General features: G+C 44.5%; 1 protein-coding gene across 2 annotated transcripts in view; it reads right to left on the reverse strand.

The window, feature by feature from the left end:
- Nucleotides 1–13,343: 13,343 nt before the first annotated feature.
- FAM120A (family with sequence similarity 120 member A) overlaps nt 13,344–26,365 on the reverse strand; it is a 103,606-nt gene continuing 90,584 nt past the window's right edge. Inside the window, exons 14-18 of one of the 2 annotated variants that reach the window (XM_030847279.3) lie at nt 24,790–24,973; nt 24,080–24,217; nt 21,614–21,755; nt 21,049–21,145; nt 13,344–14,848 (exon numbers count right to left, since the gene is read on the reverse strand). In XM_030847279.3, the coding sequence (XP_030703139.1) occupies nt 14,537–14,848; nt 21,049–21,145; nt 21,614–21,755; nt 24,080–24,217; nt 24,790–24,973 (873 nt within the window). In that variant the 3' untranslated portion in view covers nt 13,344–14,536. The remainder of the gene's footprint in view (nt 14,849–21,048; nt 21,146–21,613; nt 21,756–24,079; nt 24,218–24,789; nt 24,974–26,365) is intronic. The other variant, XM_030847280.3, reaches the window with a different exon arrangement.

Below are 26,365 nucleotides of genomic sequence, written 5' to 3' on the forward strand. Positions count from 1 at the left end.
GCCGGGCGGGCCGGGCCGGGCGGGGGCCGGGGCCGGGGCCGGGGCCGGGGCCGGGGCCGGGGGCGCACTACAGCCCGCGCGCACCCGGCTGGCGCGTCCACACAAAGCGGGGCGCGCGGTGCAGGGCCGCGCCGGGAGCCGCCCGCCGGCCCGCGGGGCGCAGGGCGCGAGTGTGCGCGGGGGACGGGCCGCGCGCGGGACACAAAAGGGAATGGACGCGCGGGGGCGGCGGGCGGAGAGCCGCGGCCCCACCGAAGGGACCCCCGGCCGCCGAGCGGCCTCTACGTCAGCGCCCCGGGTGGCGCCGCCTCCGCCCGCCAGCCTGGGCCGCCGCTCCCGCCGCGGGAAGGCGGGCCGGGGACCGCGGGGAAGGCGGGCCGGGGTACACCGCCGGGGGAGACGGTGGGCCGGGGGAACACTGCTGAGGGAGAAGAGGGACCGGGGGACCTGCCAGGAGAAGGTGGGTCGGGGGACCTGCAGGGAGAGAAGGTGGACTGGGACACCCCTCCAGGGGAGAAGGTGGGCTAGGAGACTGTCACCTGGAAGAAGGTGGGTAGGGGGATTCCCCGGGGAGAATGTGGACTGGGGGTACAGGGGGAAGGCAGGTCTGAGAGACCCTCTGGGTGTGAGGTGGGACCCCGAGGAGGAGGACGACGTCCTTCCTGGTTAAGAAGGCCGAGGAGCAACTACTTGGCTCTAAGTTTCATCTGATAAGCAGCGGAGCAGGGGGCAGCCAGGGGTGGGGGGTTCCTCCTGTTCCCTCCTCCTTCCTACCTTACCGACTGAGTTTCTGGCTGGAATACAACTTCCCTTTCGCCCTTACTCCTGGCTGGAGACAGCCCACCCTCCCTCACACGATCTATGGACTTCCCTTGATGCTCAGTCCTCAGTGGAGGACAGAATTCAGGGGACCCGGGAGCATGCTGGGACGGGTCAGCTCTGTAAAGAGAAAGGAGTTACCTGGAATTTGAGCTGCCCAGGAGCCCTGGAGGGAGCCCCCAGGCCTGGGAGACCTAAGGTGCAGGGAGGACAGCAGGTCCCAGGCCTCCTGTCTGTGTCCCAAATTGCTGAGTTCTGCTGGTGGCAACAAGGATATAGGAGGAGGGGGGAACCGAGAGGTGCTGCATTGTTGCTCTGGGCCCAGCATCCTTTGCCCTAAAGTGGTCCTCCCTCCTCACCTGTGGTGGTCAGGCTCTTTGTTGAGTGTGAGATGGGGAGGGGGCCTGGCTCTGAGGGATCTTTTCCCAAGGCATTCTGTAGCAGGCTCTCCCCTGCCCCCTACCCAGCTGCTGCATCCTTTGGGCATCTGTGATCATTTCAGGATGCTAGAATAGAGCTGGCTCCTAATTCAGAGTAAGGAACCTGTCTGTGCTCCCTCACTCTGTCGGTCTTCCCCACCCTCCCTAAGCAAAATATGCATGGTGCTAGGAGATGCTGGCCACCACAAGCACAGAATTCCAGGCTTGGGGCAGGAAACCTGGCCCAGCTCACCTCACAGAAGCATCCCTGACAGGTACCCAGCCGAGACCTACAGCTGCTAAGGGCAACTTGCTCCACTTGTAGGCAGCTCTCCCTCCTGTTGAGTCAAAATCTGCCTTCACATTGTCAGCCACCTTCCCTCTACAGGTGACCCCTCAACCGCAGCTTCAGTGGTTCAGCTTCAGGGACAATGTGAGAGTGGGAAAAAGAAGATGTTGAAGGGGGAAATGGGGAGAAAGGGATGATCTCCCTCCCTCACCCTCTCACACATTGGTGAGCTGCCCAGGATCTGGAGCACAAGGTCTTCCGACCTGAATTCTAGCCGCCACGCTCCCCTCCAGAGTCTTAGGGAGTGACTATTAAGCATTGTCCACAATTAACACCCTAATGTGAATTGGTGCGGATAAACAGTACTCAGCCTGTAGATCAAAGTCTGCAAGGAGGCCCCGAAGAGCCTGGCCTGGGCACTGCTGAGTTACCTTCCCCCATGGCAGTACAGAAGCACTTAAACTAGCAGTGTCCACATCCCCCCACTTATCATCCATCGAAGCCAGAAACTTCTGGAGACCAACTTGACTGTGGGCAGTCCTCATCTCTGCCACTTCCATTTCCTAGTTTACAAATAATGATAGTAGGTACCCAGCATTTGTCAAATGTTTACCAGGTACAGTGCACTGTGCTTAGTTCTTCAGACATGGACCAGAACTCACCCAGCTGCTTATAAAGCACTCAGCATACCCCCTGGGTAGTGATTATTACATACGCAGCACTCACATTGACACCTTAGGTGTTACTGCTGCCACTTTAGAGATAGGTATATAAACAGGTATCAGAGAGAGGTATAGTACTGGTGCCATTTTTCAGAAGTGAAAACTGAGGCCCAAAGCAGTTGACTGCCTCATGGAGGAGGTCAGCTGGCTAGTGAGAGGAAGGAGCAAGCCAGGAACCCAGACTTCTCCAGGGCCTAAGCCTGCACTGCCGCCCCTCTTTCACCTCCCAGGGCACCCTGAGCACATACACTAGGCATGGGAGCCCATCCTTGACCCCCAAGTCCTTCACTGCTGACCTCTGGGATGGCTCTGGTCACCCTGCACCACCCACCTCTACTCCTTGCCCTCCAGGACTCCCCTGTCTACAGCTGTGTCCACTTGCATCTGGAAGTGTCCACTGAAATACTTTCCTGTTACTCAAAGCTCTTCCAAGGCTGCCTGCCAGCTACAGACTAAAATAAGACTCAGTATGGGTCCCAGACTCTTCCTCTCTTTGGTTTCTCCCAATGAGTTCCCTCTTATCCCCCATCAGAAAGCCTGCCTTATCTCTATGTCCTCCCTCTTTCTCATTCATTCACGTCAACATATATTGAACATCTGCTGTGTGCTGAGCAGTGTTGTAGCCATGGAGCACTCAGCAGCCCCAAGTGTTGTGGAGCTCATATGGCAGTAAAGGGAGACAGCAACACATATAGTGGGCTGGGTACCACAGTGCCCTGGGGAAACTGGCACAGGTTGGGGGCTGGGCAGAGGCGGAGAGCTCCTGAGGTGACCTGGAAGCAGAGGCCTGGAAGGGGTGAGTTGAGGAAGGAGAGCGAAGGGAAATTACTTGCAAGGACCCAGAAAGGAATAGGGGTGGCCTTAGCACTCTGCCACGCTAAGCTCAGTGGCCCCTCCATGTGGTCTGCCCATTACCTCAGCATCCGTCCCCCAAGTTTGCCTCATTCTCCAGGGCACAGCACCCATGTGTCTGTGCCAGCATCAGGACCTCACCACCCACCCCAAGAAGCCTGGCATGCTGTAGGGGTAAGGTGGTTGGGCTTCCAAACTACAAGGCCATGTGCTGCCCCTCCGCCCTGGCACTCTGGTGAAGTATGACTGCAGTGCCGCATACCCTGCAGTGAGCATCTGAGGACAAGACGTGTTTTATTCACCTTATTACCCAGTGGAAAAGCAGCATCTTCCAGTATGTATTTATTCACTCACCTACTACTCAACAAAGTGTACTGAATTGCAGGTACAGGGCTTTTGGTTTTTTTTTTAAATTGTGGTAACATACACAGCATAAAATTTACCATTTTAACCGTTATTCGGTGTACAGCTCTGTAGCATTAAGTACATTTACAATATTGTGCAGCCATCACCATCATCCATCTCTACAACTATTTTCATCTTTCCAAACCGAAATTCTGACCCTAACTCCCCATTACCCCTTACCTCCAGCTCCTGGTAACCACCATTCTACTTTTTGTCTTTATGAATTTGACTACTCTAGAGACCTCACATAAGTGGCATCATACAGTATTTGTCCTTTTGTGATGCTTATTTCACTTAGCAGAATGTCCTCAAGGTTCATCCATGGTATAGTATGTGTCAGAATTTCCTTCCTTTTTAAGAACGAATGATACTTCATTATATGGCTATGCCACATTTGGTTTATCTGCTTACTGTTGATGGACACTTGGGTTGTCCCCACCATTTGGCCATGAGTATGGGTATACAAATGTCTGTTCAAGTCCCTGCTTTCACTTCTTTTGTGTGTATACCCAGAAGTGAAATTGCTGAATCATATGGTAATCCTATTTTTAACTTTTTGAGGAACCACCATACTGTTTTCCACAGTAGCTACAGCATTTTACATTTCCAAAAACAGTGCACAAGAGTCCTAATTTCTCCACATCTTCATCAACACATTGTTTTCTGGTTTGGGATTTGTTTTTTGTTTGTTTTTTTTTAATTTTTTTTAAAGCCATCCTAATGTGTGGGAAGTGGTATCTCATTGTGGGGTTTTTTTGAAGTAAATATTTTTATTTTGATTGATTTCTCAATGTATAGTGCAATATAATAGTTTTTTGTTTTGTTTTTTGCGGTACGCGGGCCTCACTGTTGTGGCCTCTCCCGTTGCGGAGCACAGGCTCCGGACGCGCAGGCTCAGCGGCCATGGCTCACGGGCCCAGCCGCTTCACGGCATGTGGGATCTTCCCGGACCGGGGCACGAACCCGTGTCCCCTGCATCGGCAGGCAGACTCTCAACCACTGCGCCACCAGGAAAGCCCAATATAATAGTTTTTAATGGCAACAATTTGGTTCTACTGAAACTCCATGATCATTGTGGTCTTGATTTGCATTTCCCTAATGATTAGTGATGTTGAGCATCTTTTTACGTGCTTATTGGTTATTTATATACCTTCTTTGGAGAAATGTCTTTGCATCTTTTCCTCATTTTTTATTTGAGTTGGTAAAGCCCAATTCATCTGTTTTTTCCTTTTGTTGCCTGTGTATTTGATGTCATATCTAAGAAACCATTGCTAAATCCAGTGTCATGAAGCTTTCCACTGTATGTTTTCATTTAAGAGTTTTGTAGTTTTAGTTCTTAAGTTTAAGACTTTGATCCATTTTCAATTAATTTTTGTATAGGGTGTGAAGTAAGGGTCCAAATTAATTCTTTTGTAGGTGGTTATCTAGTTTTCCCAGCACCATTTGTTGAAAGGACACTCCTTTCCCCACTGAATGGTCATTGCACCCTTGTCAGAAATCATTTGACCATATGGGCCAAGGGTTTATTTCTGGGGTCTCTATTGTATTTCATTGGTTTATTTGTGTATCTTTATGCCAGCACCACGCTATTTTGATTACTGTAGCTTTGTGGTAAGTTTTGAAATTAGGAAGTGTGAGACCTCCAACTTGGCTCTTCTTTTCCAAGATTGTTTTTGCTCTTCTGGGCCCCTTACAATTCCATGTTAATCTGAGGATTGGCCTCTCCGTTTCTGTACAAAGAGCTATTGGAATTTTGACAAGGATTGTGTTGAATCCGTAGATCACTTTGGGTAATATTGATATCTTAACAACAGTAAGCCTTCTGATCCATTAACATGGGATGTCTTCCTATTTATTTGTATCTTCTTTAATAGCTTTCAGCAATGTTTTATATAAGTTTTCAGTGTACAGATATTTTGTCTCCTTGGCTAAGTTTATTCTTAGGTATTTTGTTTGTTTGATGCTATTGTATGTGGAATTATGTTCCTAATTTCCTTTTTGGATTGTTCACTCTTAGTGTATGGAAACAAAACTGATTTTTGTATGTTGATTCAGTATCTTGCACGTTTGCTGAATTTGTTTTTTAGTTCTAACAGTTATTTGTAGAATCTTTAGAGTTCCCAAATCTTGATGATTTTACATGACATAAGATCATGTTATCTATGAACAGAAATAATTTTACTTCTTCCTTTCTAATTTGAATGCTTTTTAAATTTATTTTTCTTGCCCAATTACTCTGGCTAGAGCATCCAATAGCACGCTGAATAGAAGTGGTGAAATGGGCATCTTTCTCTTGTTCCTGATCTTAAGGGGAAAGCTTTTTTTAGTCTTTCACCATTGAATATGATGTTTGGTTTGGGCTTTTCATATATGGCCTTTACTACACTGAAGAAGTTTCTTTCTATCCTAGTTTGTAGAGTTTTTTGTTTGTTTGTTTATCATGAAAGAGTGTTGAATTTTGTCAAATGCTTTTTCTGCATCAATTGAGGTGATTATTTTTCCCCTTTATTCTGTTAATGTGGTCTGTATTACATTGATTGGTTTTTTTTTCTTGATTTTAAGGATGTTGAACTATCCTTGCATCCCAGAAATAAATCCCATTTGGTTAGGGTGTATGATCCTTTTAATATGCTGTTGAATTTGGTTTCCTAGTATTTTGTTGAGGATTTTGCGTCAATGTTTATAAGGGATATTGTTTTGTAGTTTTCTGTTCTTGTAGAATCTTTGTCTGGCTTTTGTCAGGGTAATGCTGGCTTCATAGAAAGGATTAGGAAGTATTCCCTCCTCTTCAGTTTTTGGGAAGAGTTTAAGAAGGATTGGTGTTAATTTTTCTTTAAATGTGTGGTAGAATTCAGTGCAGCTATCTGGTCCTGGGCTTTTCTTGGTTTTTGATTATTGATTCAATCTTCTAAATAGTTATAGATCTATTGAGATGTTCTATATCTTCATGATTCAGTTTTGGTAAGTTGTATGTTTCCAAGAATTTGTTCATTTAATCTAGTTATCCAATGTGTTGGCACACAACTACTGCAGATGTTATAGTAGTGAACAAGGCATACACCATTCCTACCTCCAAGGAGCTCATATGCCAGAGCAGGAGACAGAAAACTAATAACTGTCTTGCGGGGAGATGTCAGAAAGGACATACGAATTCAAGGTTGGATGTGTGCTTTTGTATCAGATGAATCCATCTGATGAATGCAAAGAAAATTCTAAGAGCTTCTTGGGCTACTTGGACCATGGTGATCAGAACCAGAACCAGTTGAAATGAACAGTAAGCCACAGGAACTTTGAAAGCCTTCTGGGTTTTTCTGATGGGTACGAAAGTGTGCCCTTCTTGTTGTCCATCTCTAGGATGGTCCTGTGATGTTTGGAAGCAGTGAGTTTGTAGACCAAACTCACTCAGCTGGATGGCCATATAATTTATTATCCAAAAGGGTGCTATTAATAAAACACCAGAACAGAGGCAAACAAGGCTATTCTGGTCCAACTGGGACCAGGGTGGCCCTCCTATAGCCCACACTGGGGTCACTCAGGTCTGCAGGGATGGACATGCACAAATGCCACGAGGGGGTGTGGCGCGATGTGGTCTGGCTAGGTCTGCTATGGGTGCCAGTGCCTGCCAGACACAGCAGGCTAAGGCCAACCAGGGTACCCACCCTGATGCAGCTCAAACTCTGCCTGGGTAATTCCCACCTGGCTTCCAGGTCATTCATCAGAGGATTCCCTGACACCTTCCTCCACCATAGTAAGTTCCTCTTTTCCTCTGCATTTTCCTTCATAGAGCATATTATCATTGCTGTTGCATTTTCACATGGGTTTATTTTTTCTCGTTGCATTTCCACATGACTGTCCACTCAGGTGACGTGACACAGCACAGAGAGGTCTCTATTCTGCTCATGGCTGAGTCCTCAGCAACAAGCACAACGCCAGCCCCAGTGGGCCCAGATGACCAACAGGTGGACAAAAGGACCGATGGAGATCCAGGGATCTCTCTAAGCAGGGAAGACCTAAGATCTTTCTTCCCAGATGCATGAGTTTGGGAGCACTTGTATAGGACCCAACATGGTCGCTGGGTTGATACCAAGTGAGGACGAGACCCTCAGCCTGAAATCAGCCTCCATCTGTCTGAGAGGCAGGGCCATAGTTCTTGCTACCAGGCAGGTTCATTCCAGGTAGAACCGTTCACATTCAGGTCTGCCTGGGCCATTTCCAGTCACTGTTCTGGGTGTCAAGAAAAAAGAAACACATGCAGCCAGAGCTAAGTCACACCCAGCTAAGGGTCTGGGGTGGTGGTGCCCACCCCCCATGGTTTCAGAGACCCCTGGGCAGAGTACAGTCTGCACTTAACAGGATGGCAGCACGCAGAGCGTATCAGCTTCCTGCGGCTGCCATGTCAAGGTACCACACTGGGTGACTTAGGACCACAGAAATGTGTCATCTCAGGGTTCCAGAGGCCAGAAGTCTAAGATGAAGGTGCCAGCAAGGCCATGCCCCCTCTGAAGGCCCCAGGAAGGGTCTGCTCCAGGCTTCTCTCCAGCTTCTGGTAGCTTCTTGGCTTGTGGTAGCATCAGTCCAGTCTTCACATGGCCATTTTGTTCCTTTGTGTGTATCTGTTTCTGTGTCGAAATTTCCCCTTTTTATAGCGACACCAGATTTGTTGGGTTAGGGCCCACCCCACTCCAGCAGGACCTCATCCTAACCTACCTAATTACATCTGCAATAACCCTATTTCCAAATAAGGTCCTACTCTGAAGGACTGAGGTCAGGGCTCCAAAATATGAAAGTGGAGGGGATACAGTCCAGCCCATAGCACAGGGTGAAGCATCTAGTGCAGAGCTACTTTGGCCCTGTCTACAGGTCCTCGGGTCATCTGTGGCCCAGTCTGTGCTAGGGAGCTAATAGAGCAAAGAGCAGAGGACAAGCATTCAACAGCCTAGGCCCACATGGGCAGGGCAAAGACAGGGCTCCAGGCAAAGTGGCCTCTGCAAGGTTCACTTGACTAAGTGGGGATTAAGGAGTAAAAGGGGGTAATAAATTAGTCATTCTCAGGAAATGTGAGGGTTGAATAAGTTCCCTGGAAGAGAGAGCTACTCCTGAGAACACCTACATCGGGAAAGAACAGGCACCCAGTGCAGCAACAGGCTCCCTGTGAGGCCAAGAGGGGGGACGAGGAGGGAGGTGTTGGAAACTCTTTGTCCTTGCAGGCAATCATATGGACGAGGGTACAACTGCTGAATTATTTCTTAACATTCTTGCCTTGGCCTGGGATTTTGGAATCAGGAAAGAGCCAGGGCATTAGACGTTCTCTGTCAATTAGAAAATGGTAAACTGAGGGCACAGTAAACCTAAGAAGGGATATATCACCCTCGCTGGCAATCGAAGCAATGCAGATGAAAACCAGAAAACTGTTTTCTGCGTCATTCTAGCAAAGAGTCAGGGTCTGGTCAGCACCAAGGACCAAGACAACCTACCCTCACATCCCACCCCTAGGCAGTCCTTCTGGTGAAATGCTAACCACCTGTAGGGTGTGCATGCCTCCCAGGCTGTGACCACCTGGAGACTGGTCACAACCTCTGAAGGGCCACCAGCATGCCCAGAACCCTCACCCTGCATCATTGGCTTTCCCTCTCACTCATGAATTCTCTCCATCCACTGCTTCCTACCCCGGGCCCAAGCCTGACCCCATTCTCCACAGACCACTATCCTTCTCATCCCCCATCCCAGAGGCCCTCCCTGCCTCGCAACCATCACCCTGTTTTATTTTCCTCATCTTCTTGTCTGAAATAGTCTTATTTGTACATAGGTATACTTCACCCAGCCCCCAATTGTAAATGCCCATGAAGGGAGGGCGCTTGCTGCCCTCTGAGCCTCAGGACCTAGGGCAGTACCCAACACAGATGCTCCATCAATACTGGGGGATGCCAAAATAAAGCCATGTCCAGCCACACGGGGCAAGCAGGTACTTCATGGTGCAGCTACCCGTGGAATCGTGGGGCTATGGAAGAATATGAAATGGTAGAGAGAAAGAGCCATAAAATATTTTGTAGGTGGGGAGAAAATGTTATAAAACATGTATAATGGTTTATTTTCTGCAAAAAAATTTATATATTACATAGAAAAATGAAAGATAGAGGCCAAATATTAACAATATGGTGATTAAGAATATTAACAATATTAACAGTATAGTGATTTTTCTTTTCCTTTTTGTTTACCTATATTTCTTAAAGTTACTACAATAAGCATATTACTTTTGAAACCAGAAAAAAAAATCAGTAGAAGCTATTTTTCAAAAAGGAAGAAAGGGAAAAGAAACCATCAGCCCAGGAGAGTATGTGAATTGTCCTACGAGCAACGCTGGGGTCAGAATTCAGTCCCGAGCCCCAGAGTGCCACGCAGAGCTGCTGGTCCCTCACTATTTCTGGATGCCACTCAGGCCATTCCCCGTGATCCTAGTGACGTGGGGGAGATGGCCAGCCTGTCCCCAAGCAAGCGTGGTGTGCTTGGCCTCCCTTTGCTTCCTGCCCAGGCCTGTGCCTCCATCCCTCTCCTGTCTCCAAAACACAGGGTTCTTCTTCAGCGGGGAGGACCTGCTCCAGAGAGGAGCGGGGGTGGGGAAGGGGAAGGGCAGCATCATGCAGTTGTCATGATGGGGAGGCACTGCTGGCATCTGGGGGTAGGGGCCGGTGGCACTGAGAATACAACCCTCCCTGAAAAGACAGTCCAGTGGAGGAAACTTGACAGGCGTTTGCAATTGACACTAAATTAAACGTGCTGGTGAGTCCTCACTGGAATTGAGGTTTCTGTAAAGCGGAAGCCACCCCCCCCGCACCCCACTGCCTCGTAAAATGAGTACAAGCAAGGACTGGGGGGCCATCGTGGCCCTTGGTACTGTGGACCAGAGCATGATACGAACGCAGAGGAGCTCGAACCTACGTCCCTGAGGAACGGTGGGGCCAACACGATTGACCAGACAAGTGTCAGAGAGGAGAGGTGTGGGTGCTTCCTTTATTTCCTCCAAATCCCAGAGCCACAGCCTGTAGGAGTAGAGGGTTAACAGCATTTGGAGTCTGCACACCTGTCAGAACCAGGAGAACACTCAGGGCTTGCTTGGAACAGACTAGCTCAGGACAGTGCCTCGTCAGTCCCGGGCACCGGGAACCGTGGTGGGTCCCACAGAGGCGTAGGTGGCTTCCAGGCTATAGGGACATGCGGTGACGGTGCCCAACCCCAGAACTGGAGGGTTTTCTTTTCTTTTTCTAAGACCAGTGTAAATAACAAACATTTATTGGTATCACTTACGGTAGAAAACGAGTTCCTACACCAGATGCACATGACCCAATTGTTAAACAGAACATTTTCAAGGTGAACACATATCCTAACCCAGATTTTTTACCTACTTTTGATGATAGCCAATTCCTCCTCGCCCCCCACCCCAAGACACGTGAGCAACTGCTAATGAAAAGCAGTAAACAGCTACTTGGGCGACAGCATTTTCAACTCCACTCCAAGGTGAAGATTCCAATCACATTCGAGACTTTTCTCTCAATTTTCTCCTAAGGAAAGTTCCTGAGTCCAGTTATTTACAATATGACAGCACTAGCAGAGCAATGTCTACAACTCATCTTTGTCTGCTGGTTCTTCATCCCCAGTTTGGGGAGGGCCTGCATTTCCATAGTTCGCTAATAACTGGCTGAACAATTTCTTCTAGCTCCTTCTTTTTAGCTTTGAAATCTTCGATGTCAGCATCTTGGTGACCGTGTAGGGAACCCGGCCTAGCTCTCGCGGTCCCCGAGGATCCGGTCAGCTCTCTGCGCGCGGAATTCGGCCCCAGGTGTCGGCAGTGTGGACACCGAACCGGCCACCGCCGACCTCCCGCGGTCGCCTCGCGCCTAGCCTGGGTAGCAGCGCTGGGACGCAGCGGAACGCAGGACTCACAAATAGAAGGAAAGAGGTGCGCGCGCACCGTCAGCGCAAGGAGCAATGGGCCTGCCCTACTCAAGGCCCCGCCCTGCCCCGCCCTACGCATGGCCCCACCCCCCTCCACGCAAGGCCGGAAGCGCGCATCCTGGGCGCGTCTTCCTCTGACTAGGAGGCCGGGCGGGCGGGGCCTTGAAGCGGCCCTCCCCCCTCCCACCCCGGCCGAGAGCGCGCGCCCGCAGTCCCAGCATCTTTGATACTACGTCTTCTGACACCGCCCCCTCCGCCCCCGTCTCTCCCGTGTGGCCACTCCCCTCCTGCCCACCCCGCGGAGGCGGGGACACAGCCCCACCTCCCCGCACCTCCCGGAGAAGCGGTTCCGGAGGAGCTGGGCGGGCCATGCGTAGAGGAATGATGGACTAAAGGGCGCCTCAAAGGCTCTGAGCGTGGGCTCCAAAGGGCACGGACTCAGACCCTGTCTCCACCGCTCACTAGCAGTGTGGCCTCCAATAAGTTAAAAACCTTCGGTGGTGATAACACTGTCATCCTGATAGCATTGCTGTGAGCATTAATTGAGCTAAAACACCTAGAACAGTGCTGCTAAAAAAGCACGTCCTGTTTTAGTATCATCATTGAAGGTGTTATTAGAACGTGAGAGATTTACAGTGGATGTTCACAAAAAAGGGACCAAAATGTATTAAATGCCTACCGTTCACCCCTGTCCTGTGCTAAGCACTCAGAACTCAATGATGTAAAAACATACGGGGAAATGGCGGAGAAGAGACAAATTTGCCACGCACAAGAATTCCAAATAATTTACTAGCTAACTCAAGCATGACTCCCCACTCGTGAGTCACTCGTGAGCCACATGGTGGCTCTATCAAAGAGCACAGTATGGAAAGGAGTAGGAGCCGGCAACCTTAACAGTGAAGAGACATGACCAACACTAACTCAGCCAGATGATCAAGTCGCTATCACTGGTGATAAGGCATGTTAATTTTATGTAGCCTAACCCCAGTCCACTCATGAAAAAAAAAAAAAAAGACGAATCACAGTTACAAGACATTCAACAAAATATCTGACTACTCCTCAAGGCTGTCACAAGATCACCAAAAACAAGGAAAGTCTGAGAAACTGTCAGAACGAAGAGACTAAGGAGACATGACAACTAAATATAATGCGGTAGATACTAGGATCTTGTAAAAAACAAAAAGTGGTTTAATCAAGATCAAATGTATTTCTTCCTTGGGCTTTTTTTTTTTAATTAAATTTCTATTTCTAAAAGCCTGCTCTATTAGAGAATGTCTTTTTTGTAACTATGAAATTCAGACATCAGCATAATTTGCATTTTGACCACATATGTTTCTTTAGAGCTAGAAACCTGGAATTACCTGCAATGGGCAAAATATTTCTAAATTTTGGTTGACTAAGCTCTTCAGTAGCTGTCTCAATTTGAATTAAACCTTAGTAAAATGTATGTTTTTACAAGGAATTTAAAAGCCGTACCATCTTTATACTAAAAGAATAAAGATTTTTATTAAGCATTGTAAGTTGCATTCAATAGCCTTCAGATACACCACACCACAACCCATCTACAATCAGTCAAACCCAACAGCAGTTCATTCTTGCACAATCCATGAGTTAGGGCAAAACTCCCTTCAACTTACAGTAAGATCCTACTCAGGTCTTGCGGGCAGGGATTGGGGAATTACATCTCATTTCTGATCACTAATGTGTGATGAAGAGCATCAGGAGAATTATATGAAAACGAATAAGAAGTGATTCTGATTTCAAAGTACATTGTTTGGAAACATTAACAAAAACATCAAAATGATATAAGTATACCTGCTTCTACTAAATTCTTGATGGGAAAGTTCTCAAGAACAAGCAATTTGTTTCCTGCTACAGAAGGGGGGGTTGTTTTTTTTTGTTTTTTTTTTTTAAAGATCAAAGGGATTTTTTTTGTTTTTCACAGAATTTCATATTTTGCTAATATGAAGGCATAAAACAGCAACAAAGAACAATAATGCATACAGCAGTGAATACACCAGGGTAATGTTGATATTCGAAACAGCTAGATAATTTGGGGGGTTTTAGAATAAATGCAACAGAGGTCAATAATCACAAAATTTTAAGGTTAGAGCAAGATCAGTCAATGACTAAACAGAGTTAACATCTTTTATAGGACTATTACTGATTATTAGCATTTTTGTTTTGCAAATGGGCACATACTGGTAAGAATGGAAGAAAGGACAATAACATGCATAATATTAACTACACACTTTAAAAATTATGAACCATGCAGAAGTTTAGCTCAAGTAGTAGCACTAATGGTCTACGTCCGATTCAAAACCACATAGTTCATTGATCACAGATGCATGGTATTAAGTCACGAAAAGTTTCAGAACACAGTGTGTTGATTTTGAAAGGTCATTTGCATCTTCTATGATTTCAACTTTATCTCCATTTAACTTGCTTGTAAAGTATGTATGATGTACTGTATATTTAAAATCAGCAGAACGGCAATATTACTCTATAGTTTTTTTAGTTTTGATAGTTGCACTTTTTTTTAACACAAAAGAACCACATCAACAGTGATGAAATTTAAGTAAGAAAGAAAAACTGTGGTTGTGCCTAATTTCTTTCATAATCATAAAATCAAAGCCTTAGACAAAGCTTTCTTGTGAACAGTAATGCAAAATCAAAGATAATGGCATACATATGGTGCCAAATGCTAAAAATGATATTTTAAGCTATATATACTTAAAGACTGCCAAAATTTGTTTTCTTTATAGTTCAAGAAACACAGCTATAGGCTTTTGTCATTAACCAGTTTAAACTTTGTGTGTACTTCATTTTAAGTGTGGGAGTCAAATGCTCTTCATTTTCTTTCTCTCTTTTTGTTTTATTGTAGCATTTTGACTACAACTGGTTAAAACTAAAAATGTGTTGTTTAAATCTCTGATATCAAAGAGGGATCCGAATTTCCAAAGTCCTCATTTTTCTCTTACGGAAAGGAAAAAATGTACATAACTGTAGGCTCTCTTTCTCTCCAGATATTCCTAAATCCTTACCCTTCCAGCATCCTTCACCCTCTATAAAAAATAAGTTTACTCTTCTTTCTTTAAGACAGCTGCCTCCAGAGCATCAGCTCTACGGCAAGCACTGTCTGTACTTAGTGCATTTAAGTGAGGATTTGTATTGCACGTCTTAGAGTCATTGTTCAAGGCACTTTCCGAGTGGCTGGGGGCCCTGGTGTCGCCCGCGCTCCCATTCATCTGGGGAGCCGGCTTCTCCTCAGCCACCGCTCCGTTTTCAGCCAGGGACCCGTCTGAAGACACAGCGGAGGATTTAGATTCCCCGGATCTCGACTTCAGTTCTTTGGCCACTTCTTCTGCTGAAGCAGCATAAGGAGGCTTGCCCTATTTAAAATGAAGCACAGCAAGCGATAAGGCAGTTTTTGATAAACAGCGGGTGAGAGGAGACACCAGTTGAGGCCTGATGACACTCACTGCAGATTTAAGAACAGAACACAGCGAGTGCATGGCTGTATCTCTCATTGTTAGGTACTCTCTACCCTATGCATTTTATACTGTGTATACTCTCTATACATTCTATTACGTACTCTATATCCTCCATAATCTATATTCTCTAAACTCTACATATTCTATTGTATACTCTATATACGCTCTACATTCTATTATATACTCTATGCACTCTATTCTCTATATATTCTATTATATACTCTATACATTCTCTATACAGTTGACCCTTGAACAACATGCATTTGAACTGCGCAAGTCCGCCATTATGCGGTTTTTTTCAATAAACACATACTACAGTACTACATGATCCACAGTTGGTTGAATCTGCGGATGTGGAACTGTGGATATGGAGGAGGGCTGACTGTAAAGTTATATGTGGGGCTTCCCTGGTGGCGCAGTAGTTGAGAGTCCACCTGCCGATGCCGGGGACACGGATTCGTGCCCCGTCCGGGAAGATCCCACATGCCGCGGAGCGGCTGGGCCCGTGAGCCATGGCCGCTGAGCCTGCGCGTCCGGAGCCTGTGCTCCGCAACGGGAGAGGCCACAGCAGTGAGAGGCCCGCGTACCACAAAAAAAAAAAAAAAAAAAGTTATATGTGGATTTTCAACTGCGCAGAGAGTCGGCATTGTCCAAGGGTCAACTGTACTCTCTATACTTTACAGTCTATATACACTCTATAATCTATCCACTCTCTACATTCTATTTTATACGCTATCCATTCTATCATCTAAATTTTCTATACTCTAAACATTCTATTATATACTCTATCCACTCTGTAGTCTATATACAGGGTGGAACTGGAGGTACCTATCACCCTTGCTTTAGAGACACCCTCTTGTACACCACAGGTAATCATGTTCCCCATTTGGGCTCAGTTTTACACAGTGTCTTCTCATTTTAGTTTTCAATCCTATAGTTCAGAAACACTCATGTAAACTTTTCTAGAAGTCAATACTACTGTCATTCTCTTGGAACCTTGAGAAACATAATTAATATAAAAATATAGGAGGGCCAAGAAGCAGAGAAAAATAATACTGAAGACCTCAAGTACATGCTTTCAAATCTCAAAACCCTCACTCTCTCGAGGATAAGTCCATTTGCCAGACTAAACACACACTTGTGGCAGAGTATTGCCAGTGGTGATTAAGCAGTTCCCCCATGGGTGCCTGCTACAGGAAATGTGCTGAGGCGCCTGCTTATTAGGGAACCTCCCTATAGTTATGAAGGATGCAGGAAGACTAAGAAGGAAAGCCAGCCTGTACCTGCTTGGAAACAGACACTCCCTCTCTCTACAGCTAATTCTTCCCATAAGCCTAGGCCACTGCAAGGGGTCCTCCACCACTATATGCATCACAAGCATGGGGCAGCACTGCCTCCTCTGTCCCACTGACATATCGTATCAGCACTGGCCCCATCAGGATGGCAACAACAGAGAAAGGAAGGCCAGAGACTCTTAGGAAACAAGCTGCCCTTCATCATCTGTCCTTCTCAAGGTGCAAGAATACTACTTTCACTTAAAAACGAGCAACAGGAAGTACCAAGGAATCCACACATTATGGCAATAAAAGATGGAACAACATCCCTAAGGACAATGAAATACATCAGAAAGGCATGTCAATAAAAGACCAAGACTGCTTCCTTTGATTTTAAAACAGGCTGTGACAGGACAGGATGAGGAAGAGGAGCACAGATTAAACCAGGAAAAGCCATAAAGTGAGGCGAAAAACTTTGGGAAGAATTTAAAATAAAGAAAAAATAATTCCAGAAATGAACACTAAACTAGAAGAAACAACACCAAATAAACATCATAGTACCTGAAGGTGAAAGAACAAAATTTTTAAAATCAGAGAGATGAAGAAAGGGAAATGCAGATCAAAACCACAATGAGACACCATTTCATACCCACTAGGATGGCCAAACTCAACAACAGATAGTAGCAAGTATTGACGTGCATGTAGAGAATTGGAATCCTCATACATTGCTGATAGGAATGGAAAATGGTGCAGCCATTTTGAAAACAGTTTTGCAGTTCCTCAAATGCTTAAACACAGAGTTACCATATGACCCAGAAATTCACTCCTACATGCATACTGAAGAGAAGTGAAAATGTGTAGTTAACAGTTAACAGCACTCTTATATACTTGAAAGTTGTTAACAGTAGTTAACAACACTCTTATAGTTAACAGTACTCATATATTTGAAAGTTGCTAAAAGAGTATATCTTAAAAGATATACTCATCACTTAAAAGATTTCTCATCACAAGAAGAAATTTGTAATTATGTGTGGTGATGGATGTTAACTAGACTTATTTTGCAATAAACACAAATATCGAATCATTATGCTGTACACATGAAACTTAATATAATATTATGTGTCAATTACATCTCAATAAAACCGGGGGGGGGGAACCCAAACTTGTACATATATGTTCATAGCAGCATTATTCATAATAGTCAAAAAGTGGAAACAATCTAAATGTCCATCAGCTGATGAACAAGTAAACAAAATGTAGTGCATCTATATAATGAAGCATCACTCAGCAGTAATACAGAATGAAGTCCTGGTATGGGGCACAACGTGTGCATTTACATGCAATGTACGGAGAGCAACTCTAGGCAGAAAGCAGATCCACCAGAGACTATGGGGGTGGGGTGTATGACTGCTCATGAATAAGGGGTTTCTTTTGGGGTGATGAATGTTCTGGAATTAACGGTGATTGCATATGACCTTAGGAAGAGACTGAACTGTACACTTTAAACAGGTGAATTGTATAGTATATGAGTTACATCTCAAAAGAGAAAGGAAGAGACGAAAAGGAATCAAGAGTATGCCAAACACCGAAGACAGACCCAGAAGGTCTAGTACGACAGGAGCACCAGAGATGAAAACAAAGCAAAGCAAAAGAACTGAAATGAAAAACTAGTAGTTCAAGAAAATTTTCTCACATAAACAAATTTGAAATTGCATTTGGAAAGAAAGCATTGCATACTGAGTGCATTGACCAAGAATGACCAGCAGCAGGGCATGTCACTAAACTTTGATGGAAAAACGAAAACAATTTAGGCATTTAGCCAAAACAGCAAATGACTTCAAAGGGAAAGATAATTCAATTATTATTAGTCTTTAACAGCAAAGCTTTATAACAGAAGAAAATCAAATAATGTGTAAGTCACCTGAGAAGATGTGAACCAATATTTCTAATTGCTAGGAAAATAAACTGTTTTCAAATTAAACACTGTTTTCCTAAGTCTTCCCTAGGAACCCACTAAAGAAAGAGCCTTAGAGGGACAAAATGGACCAGCAGACTCAAGGCTGGTGGGGCACGGGACACAGTTATCTACAAACCCTGGACAAATGTGGCTGAAAGGAGTATACTTTGGACAATGCAGACAATAGTAGCAAAGCTGTTTTTCAAAACTGTGAGGATGACAGGGGAAAATGGGGGAAGCATATACCAACATTTTCTTTTAATTGTTCCCAGTGACTGTGCTGGTGATGGAAGAATTAGCTATTCCTAGCAGACTGTGTATGCAATGTGGGATGAAGTAAATAATGAGTTATGGGATGTTCTAATTTAATCATCCTCTGGGTTCTTAGGAACCAAGATTCTCAGAAGGGAAGAAAAGACATACTGATATAAACAGTAAAGGTTAAATCAAATTCCTAAAATCCTAAATTTGAATTAGAAGAGTCAGTTTAATTAGGGAGGAAAAAAGCAGCAGATTACATGTATATATGTTTGCGTGTGCATAGTATATGTGAGTGTGCATGTGTACACCTTTTCCCTCTAGCTCTGTTCATAGGAAAAGCCTAGAAATGGTGATTTGGTGTAGAAAAAAGAAAATAGAGATGTAACAGAAATGAGACTAAATAAAAGCCTATAGTCCTCAGTTTGAACTGGAAACATCAGTGTGAATTCATGAGAATCATACCTTTAAAAAATACAATAAAAAGGCACATCGGTTGTGTGTGTGTTTACATATATAAAGAAACAGGACTCTGTGTGTCTATGTACACAGAACACTAGGAACAATGACTGACCCTATGGCAGCCAGGGTCCATCGGTGCTCCTACTTGAAATGCCATTTCTCACTAAAGAAACTGAGAAACTAAGAGAAACGACTGTCACTGGTCTGCTGGGCTGGGTGATACACCAGACAGGAAGCTACTGAAGACCAGAGGTCACAGCAAAGGGCCCAGTGGCCAAGGATGGGTGAGGTGAGCTACAAAAAACCATGTGTTGACCTAGTTCCTGTAAGGGCTGTAATACTCAGGCACCAAAACCAGAAAGCAATGGGAAGCATCTTTTTATAAAAATACCCCAATAAATAAAGAAAAAGAAATGACCGAATGAGAATATCTTCATTTTGCAATCTGCAGTATATGAACAGATTAACAGGTCCTAACATAAAAACAGATAAGCAGACATGAAAGCACACACTACAGTCTTGCCACAGGGACAAACCGAAGTCCGATGCACCATCCAGACCCAGCTACCAGCGGGCAAGAAAGGTCAGAGCCACATGGGAAACAGCACCATGAGTATGAGTGTGCACTCGGCAAAAGCCAGAAGTCTGTAGGTGAAATAACCTGGGTTGTCCTTCAATAGATAAATGAAGGAAAAGAAAGTGCGGGAGGGAAGCCTGCTGATTCAGAGAGACTTAGAAGACATAGCAAACTATAAGAAAATGAACACCATTCAACATCAGTGTCTAGGAATGCACACGTGAGTGATAAAACCAGAAAGAGACAAGGGAGAAATAACTGAGTGTGAAACTCCAGGGTTGTAGTTATTTTGTGCAGAGGGAGGCAGGGGGTTAGTGTTGGGATTGGGCCCGTGAGGGGCTCTTGATATGGCTGGGAAAATGCTATTCATCACACAGGTGATGGCTACATGGCTATTTGACTTATAACTGATGAAGCTATATTTGTGTGTCTCTGTGGTTTCTGGTATCTCGGTTTTACATTAAAAATAAAAGTGCTTAAGCAACATAGGGACACATATGCCCCACTACCAGCTTAGGAAAGGCCCCTGTATCCACCATGTATGACCATAACATACAACCAGAGGCATTTTTATAGGACGAGCTCTGGAGAACCAGTAAGAATGAAGTTCTCCTCCCTCTTGTAAACCAGTCGAGAGGCCGAGAGTGCCTCTAGCTCAAAAGGGCATTTTGGTGAAGGCTGAGGAAGGTCAGGGTGGGGCTACAGGAGAGCCAGAACGAGCTGAGTACCTCCCCCTTGCTGGATGCTGTGCTACGAAGAGGGGCTGCCTAGGCCTGCTTTCAGGAAAGAGACTGCCTCTGCACTTGACTTGCTTGATGTATTTCATCAAAACAGAAGCTACCAAGACACTAAGATCACCTGGCAAAGGCAGAAGTTTTATTTTCTCTCGGCCAAGTAAGTTTCCAAATATGGGTTATTAATAAATGAGTCACAAGAGTGTACTCCTCTTAATGTTTACAAGGATGCTATGGGAAAAAACTGTGTACTTTGACTAAACACCGTAATTCAGTAAATGAGACAACATAATACATTGTTAGGGCTGATTGGTGTTTTTAAAAGATTGTTCTCAAGGGAAGTTCATCAGAATCCAAGTCCTAAAATGGAATATCCAAAGCGGCAGTTCTAGCTCTTTCATGAAGACAGATGTGATTTATTTTCTCATGAGCTGATCCTTTCAGGGAAGAGCTAGTCAAGATGGTCCAGGAGGAGAAAAAGATGCACTGTTCCAGGATTTAAAGTCACAATTTTCTTTTAAATCCTAAATGTGATTTACCTACATAATGTTTTATAATATAAACAGCATTAATAGCTCCTGGATTATTCTCAGCTAAATGCCTATGTACAGCATGTGAACACGAGATCATGCTCTCTTTACCACAAATGATGATAAAATGATCTGGGTCTGAGGGAATGTACATTTGGTAAGCACCATGTGCCGCTATTGTGTTAGCTCAATAGCTACAGAAACATTCCGACACCCCTCCTGTCTGGACACAGGCACTGAAACACTGGCCTGGGACGATCAGGCACTCAGGAGTGAACCGGCACTAGCACTATGTTGTGTTATTACCTGAATCGCACCCTGGTTTTTATAGCCTCTGCCATAGTACCTTCCACCTCTTCCAAATGTTCTGATCACTGGAGTGGAAATAACTCCTCTTGGACGCCTAAACACATAAAAGAGGACAAAAACAAACAGACTTGAATCTGTTACAGATAACATTTAAACATCTAAAATCATATCAAATGGATTTAAAGGTGTCTAGTCTACGCTACAGGAAGCACAAACTTTATTAAATCATGGTCACACCAAAGATTTAGTCCAAGTAATCAATCTTATTTTTTTGGTACATATCCAGTGTATTCACTTTTCAAAATAATGCACTTCAAAAATGTTCTTTTCTTAAAAAACATTAAAAAATGGTTAACTGAGTAATTTTGGGATAATTATTTAATAATGGTTTAAATAATTACATAATGCTATATATAATGGAATCCTATACAGCCACTAAGAATGATGTTAAAGAAGAATGTATTTAATGATGTAAAAATGTTCCTAGTAAACTCATGATTAAAGTAACAAGAGGCTGTATTTTTAAGCTTATACAAATAAATTTTCATTGTTCAGAACTTACCCTCTTGCTGGTCCTCCAACAGAAACTACCTGTAGGGGGAAAGGCCCACGGCCTCCACGGCCCCGTCTGCTCCCAGCCCAGTGGCCAACCACGGTGCCAGCTATTTCTAGCTTCCCTCCCTGAGAAGGTATAGGTTGGATTCCTGCACAAAAGTAGATGAAAAAACATCTTTACAATCACAGGACTAACAAAGAGAAATAAGCAAGCAGTTTCTTTTCAAATGTGGTTTCCATTTCATATGAAGCCCCTTTCTCTTGCTTTGTGAAGACTTGTTTATTATGTGAACTATCTATGTGCACAAGTTTGATTTTAATGGTTTTATTTTTAAGCTGTTGTTAAAAATACACCTGAAAGTAAGACAACTGTGTTGGCTATTTAAAGAACCCGTGACAACTGAAATAGGTTACAACTGCAAAATGAGCATGGCTGTTAGGTAGAAATAGATCCAATAAAGCATTGGGTGCCTATGGCACACCTCCTATATTACCAAGATGGAAATCTGCAAACTCAGAATGTCTTTCTCTTTGAGTAACTACTTACAAGTTTACTACCTTAACTAAGCATTACAGAAATTAATCAGTAAAGCTAGCCTGTTACTTCTTATTGCATTATTAAACGATAATTTCCTTAGGCAGGGTTACAAATATTCATTGTATTCACTAACTTCTATTAACTACTGGTAGCCTGCATATTCTAAGGTTTTCTGACTTACCTAAGAAAATCCTCAAACAATTAGTTGGTACCAAAATTTCTGATAAAAACAAAACAAAACAGAACCTCAAGCATCTTCTTTTCTGGCACATGGAATGGATTATAATAAATTCTCCATCATCTTGGTATTAGCCATGATGATTAACAGCCAGGTCGCGCTGTTCAACAAAATCTACAAGCCTTACATTTTCTAGTGGCCGCGTTAAAAAAGTACAAAGAAACACATGAAATAAATATGAGTGATGTATATTTTAGGGAGTTCCCTGGCAGTCCAGTGGTTAAGACTCTGCGCTCCCAATGCAGGGGGCATGGGTTCGATCCCTGGTCGGGGAACTGAGATGCCGCATGCCACATGGTGCAGCCAAAAAAAAAAAGGATATTTTATTTAACCCAATATACCCAAATTAACATTAATTTCAACATGTAAGCAATATAAAAAACAACTACGAATGAGACATTTTGCATTCTTTTTTCTGTATTAAGTCTGTAAAATTAGATGTGTGCTTAGGACACAGCTCAGTTCGGATGAGCCACAGTTCAAGTGCTCGAGAGCCACGTGTGGCCAGTGGCTACTATACTGGACAGCACAGATCCGGATTCCAGACACAATTTGGTGGAAGTTAAGAAGCAGGCTCCTCTTGTCATTTCAGACTAAAAAACCACTTCTGACCAAACAATGTTCACAGTCAGAACTCCCCCCTCCTGCCCTCCCTGCCACCACAGTATTTTATCACAACTGCAGGCCAGCATAAGTTTCCAGGTAAGGGTTGCAAGAAGCTGAAGCTGATTGTGAAGCAGAGAACACACGTTACTGTGCACTGCATGATGCGCAGTAACAGGAGGAAAAGCACCCTGGACAGCCGGGAGAACTCAGGGGAGGCAGGAGAGGGGCATGCAGTAGGAGAGGAGAAGTGGCTCCTACAGCTACAGAGAGAGGGCAGCATTCATCTGTAAGAGTCTTACTGCTACAAAAGATGTCTCTAGGTAGCTTCTGTAAGTATGCAAGTAACTGAGCTGGAAAAATATTCCCGGTCAAGAAAGGCTTGCCTATGCTAAAAGTTCTTCAAAATTGTATTTGAGTAATCCTGTAATGTAGACTTGATAGCCATGTTTAGATCTGCAGTCCCAAAATGTGGGATTTATGACAAAGTCACAAGTCATGGGCTTCAAAGTACAGCAAAATCACAAGATAGTATTTCAAGACTAAATGTTAAGACTTTTTCTCTCCCTCACAAGCCTAATACAAATAAGAAGAGAAGCAATGCGAATTTAAAATAGACTATTTATATATCTGATGTTACATCTTTCTTTAAAAATGTTTCTATGAAACAAACTGTGATCAAGTTTTTTATGCCAAGAATTGTACAATGCCCTTAGAATCTTCTAAACAAGCATCATCCTCTTTACCCAGAGGGGGCTGTTAGGGAATACGACAGGAAAAAAACATCACTGGGTATTACTGGGCAGCCTGTTCTAACACAGGAGACAATGGTTAGGGGGCCAGGTGCACAGAAGAAGGGCTGTGTGTGGACACACACTGGCCCCTCTGGAAGGCAGAGATGGGCCACAGCAAAGCTGCTGCAGAGACCTGGGGGCAGGCAGAGGCTGGGAGAAGAGCAGCAGTGAATGCCAGAGTGGGGACCTATCAGGAAGGATATGGTGCTGGAGTCAGGACAGACGAGGAGGAAGAAGAGTCAGAAGAAGCGGGAAGCTGCTGGCGGACAGAAGCTCTAGGAGGAGGTGTGGCATAATTACCGCCCTGTGACTTGCTAGTCCTGCTGCTGTCACTGCCTGAGAAGGCTCCGCAGTGTCCTGCTGCTGTCGCCACGCGGAAGGCACGGTAAGCGCCTGTCGCTACAGTTTCCCCATAGGGGCCTCCAAAGCCACAGACTCCTGTGGGACCCGGGTGGAGAGAGATGGGAGAAGCCATGAGGAACTGGGTTCAGGGAGAGCCACCAGTGGGCTTTCAGGCAGAGTAACCCCCATGTCCTTCAGCTGCCAGGGAGGAGACTCCTGACCCCTCCTGTCACCAACAACACTGAAATGTCGCCTTGACTGCTCTTGGAGGAGCCTCTGGGGACCGAACACTATTGCTGTGGGCTCTGCCACAGACTTGGGAGGTGGCCTTAGTGGAGGAGAGCTCCACTGACCCCACACGTGAGAAAATCTTAAATCACAAACGTGAGCAGAGTTTTCAGCTACACTGACCAATTTTAAAATCTTATCTCTGCTATTAATAGCTTTTGTAGTTCCCGCTCCCTTTCCCATACATAATCTCTTCCGGGATCAAGTTTGCTCCTTTCTAATGTGAAGAGATGTTGCTGCCAACTTCATAACTAAGCCTGTCAATTATTTACAAGGTCTCAACACAGCAAGATATTGCCTGCTAAGAAGGCCTGCACGCTGTACGTGCGTCTGTCTCCCCACTCTAGCAAGTCCCTACATACAGTGGTGGACACACTCACCTGCAAAGCCCCGCCCTCGGCCCTGTGCTGGTGGGACGGGCCCGAAGTGCCGTGGGTACACGGAGGTGGGGTAGAAAGGCAGCGCCGCTGGCGGTGGGAAGGGGAGCGGGTGGCTCTGCCGGGAGAAGTTCAGCCCTTCCAGGATGCTCTGCCGCATCTTTTCTACCTTGGCGGCTTGCTCGGCCTGGAAGTCAAGGACTGGCATGTGAAAACTTCACTCACAAGGTTTCAATTGAATTGGAAAGAACAGGAAAGAAATGAGACATGCTGACCACTGTGCCATGCCTACTTATTTACCCATAAATAACACAGTCACAATCTGCTCAGTGATACTTGTTTACAGAATGCAAACATGACCCCAAAAGCAAAAATGCAAAAAAAAAGATTAACAGATACCTCTTCATCTCATAATCTTAATCTCATAAAACAGGAATTTAAATTTCTACTTTCTCAGCATATCTTCAGGTGAGAACCATTTACTATAAAGTTTATTAACTGAAAATGAATTTGGTTCTCAAAATCAATGAGTAAGTCCAGACAGATCATGCTCACAGCCTTCCTTCCACTTGTGGACCAGGGGGTAGATGATGCCTAGTTCACATCTTTAAAATGTACTTTCCTATCAATTTAATTTTAGGTCAGGTATTTACTGTATTTTACAGAGAAGGAACTGAGGCACAGAGTGATAGATGCTTTTTAAGGGAAGTCTAGAGCTCTTTGAGACTGGACAGGACAACAGCCCAATTGATCTGTCTGTGGGGCTGTCTGTGAGATGACTGTTCAGTCACCTGCACAAATGTGGACAATACAACTTGTGTATGTCAAATTCCACTGTGAAAAAACATCAGAAACATTCAACTTGAGTGTCTTTTGTTAATAAATACACAAATATGTACACCAGCAACCAATCTGTAATCAGAGAAATTGAAAATCTGCTTACTCTGTAAATCTGTCTTTAGACTGAGCTTGACTAAAGCAGCACGTGGGAGAATGCATGTTTTGTAGTCTAAGGTTAAAAAGCTTGCAGCACATGTGAGCTTCTTTTATACAAAAGGACAAGATAACCTCATAACCTACTTCACTTTATTTTTAAATCAGGATTTTTAAAAAGTACAGTCAATCCTCATTATTCATGAGTTCCACATCTGCACACTTACCCACTTGCTAAAATTTATTTGTAACCTCAAAATCAATACTCCTGGCATTTTCATAGTCATTTGAAGACATTTGCTAAGTGGGATAAAGTTTGAGTTGCCACCTGAGCTTGAAGAAGACACAGCATTGCCTTCGTGTTTCAGCTTTTATACTGTAAACATGTGTCCTGTTCACTGTCTCCTTAGTGCCACACTTTTTGTGTTTTTGTGAATGATTTTGCTGTTTCAAACGGCCCCAAGAGCAGTGCTGAGTACTGACTAGTGTTCCCAAGTGCTAGGCTGTGATGTACCTTACAGAGAAAATGCACGTGTTAGTTAAATGAGCTTTGGTGAGGCTGAGTTATATATAGTGCTGTCGGCCATAAATTCAATGTGAGTGGATTAACAATATATATGCATTAAGAAGTATTTAAACAGAAACA

This window comes from Globicephala melas, chromosome 6 (assembly GCF_963455315.2).
Source record: "Globicephala melas chromosome 6, mGloMel1.2, whole genome shotgun sequence".
In the NCBI taxonomy this organism is placed as follows: Eukaryota; Metazoa; Chordata; class Mammalia; order Artiodactyla; family Delphinidae; genus Globicephala; species Globicephala melas.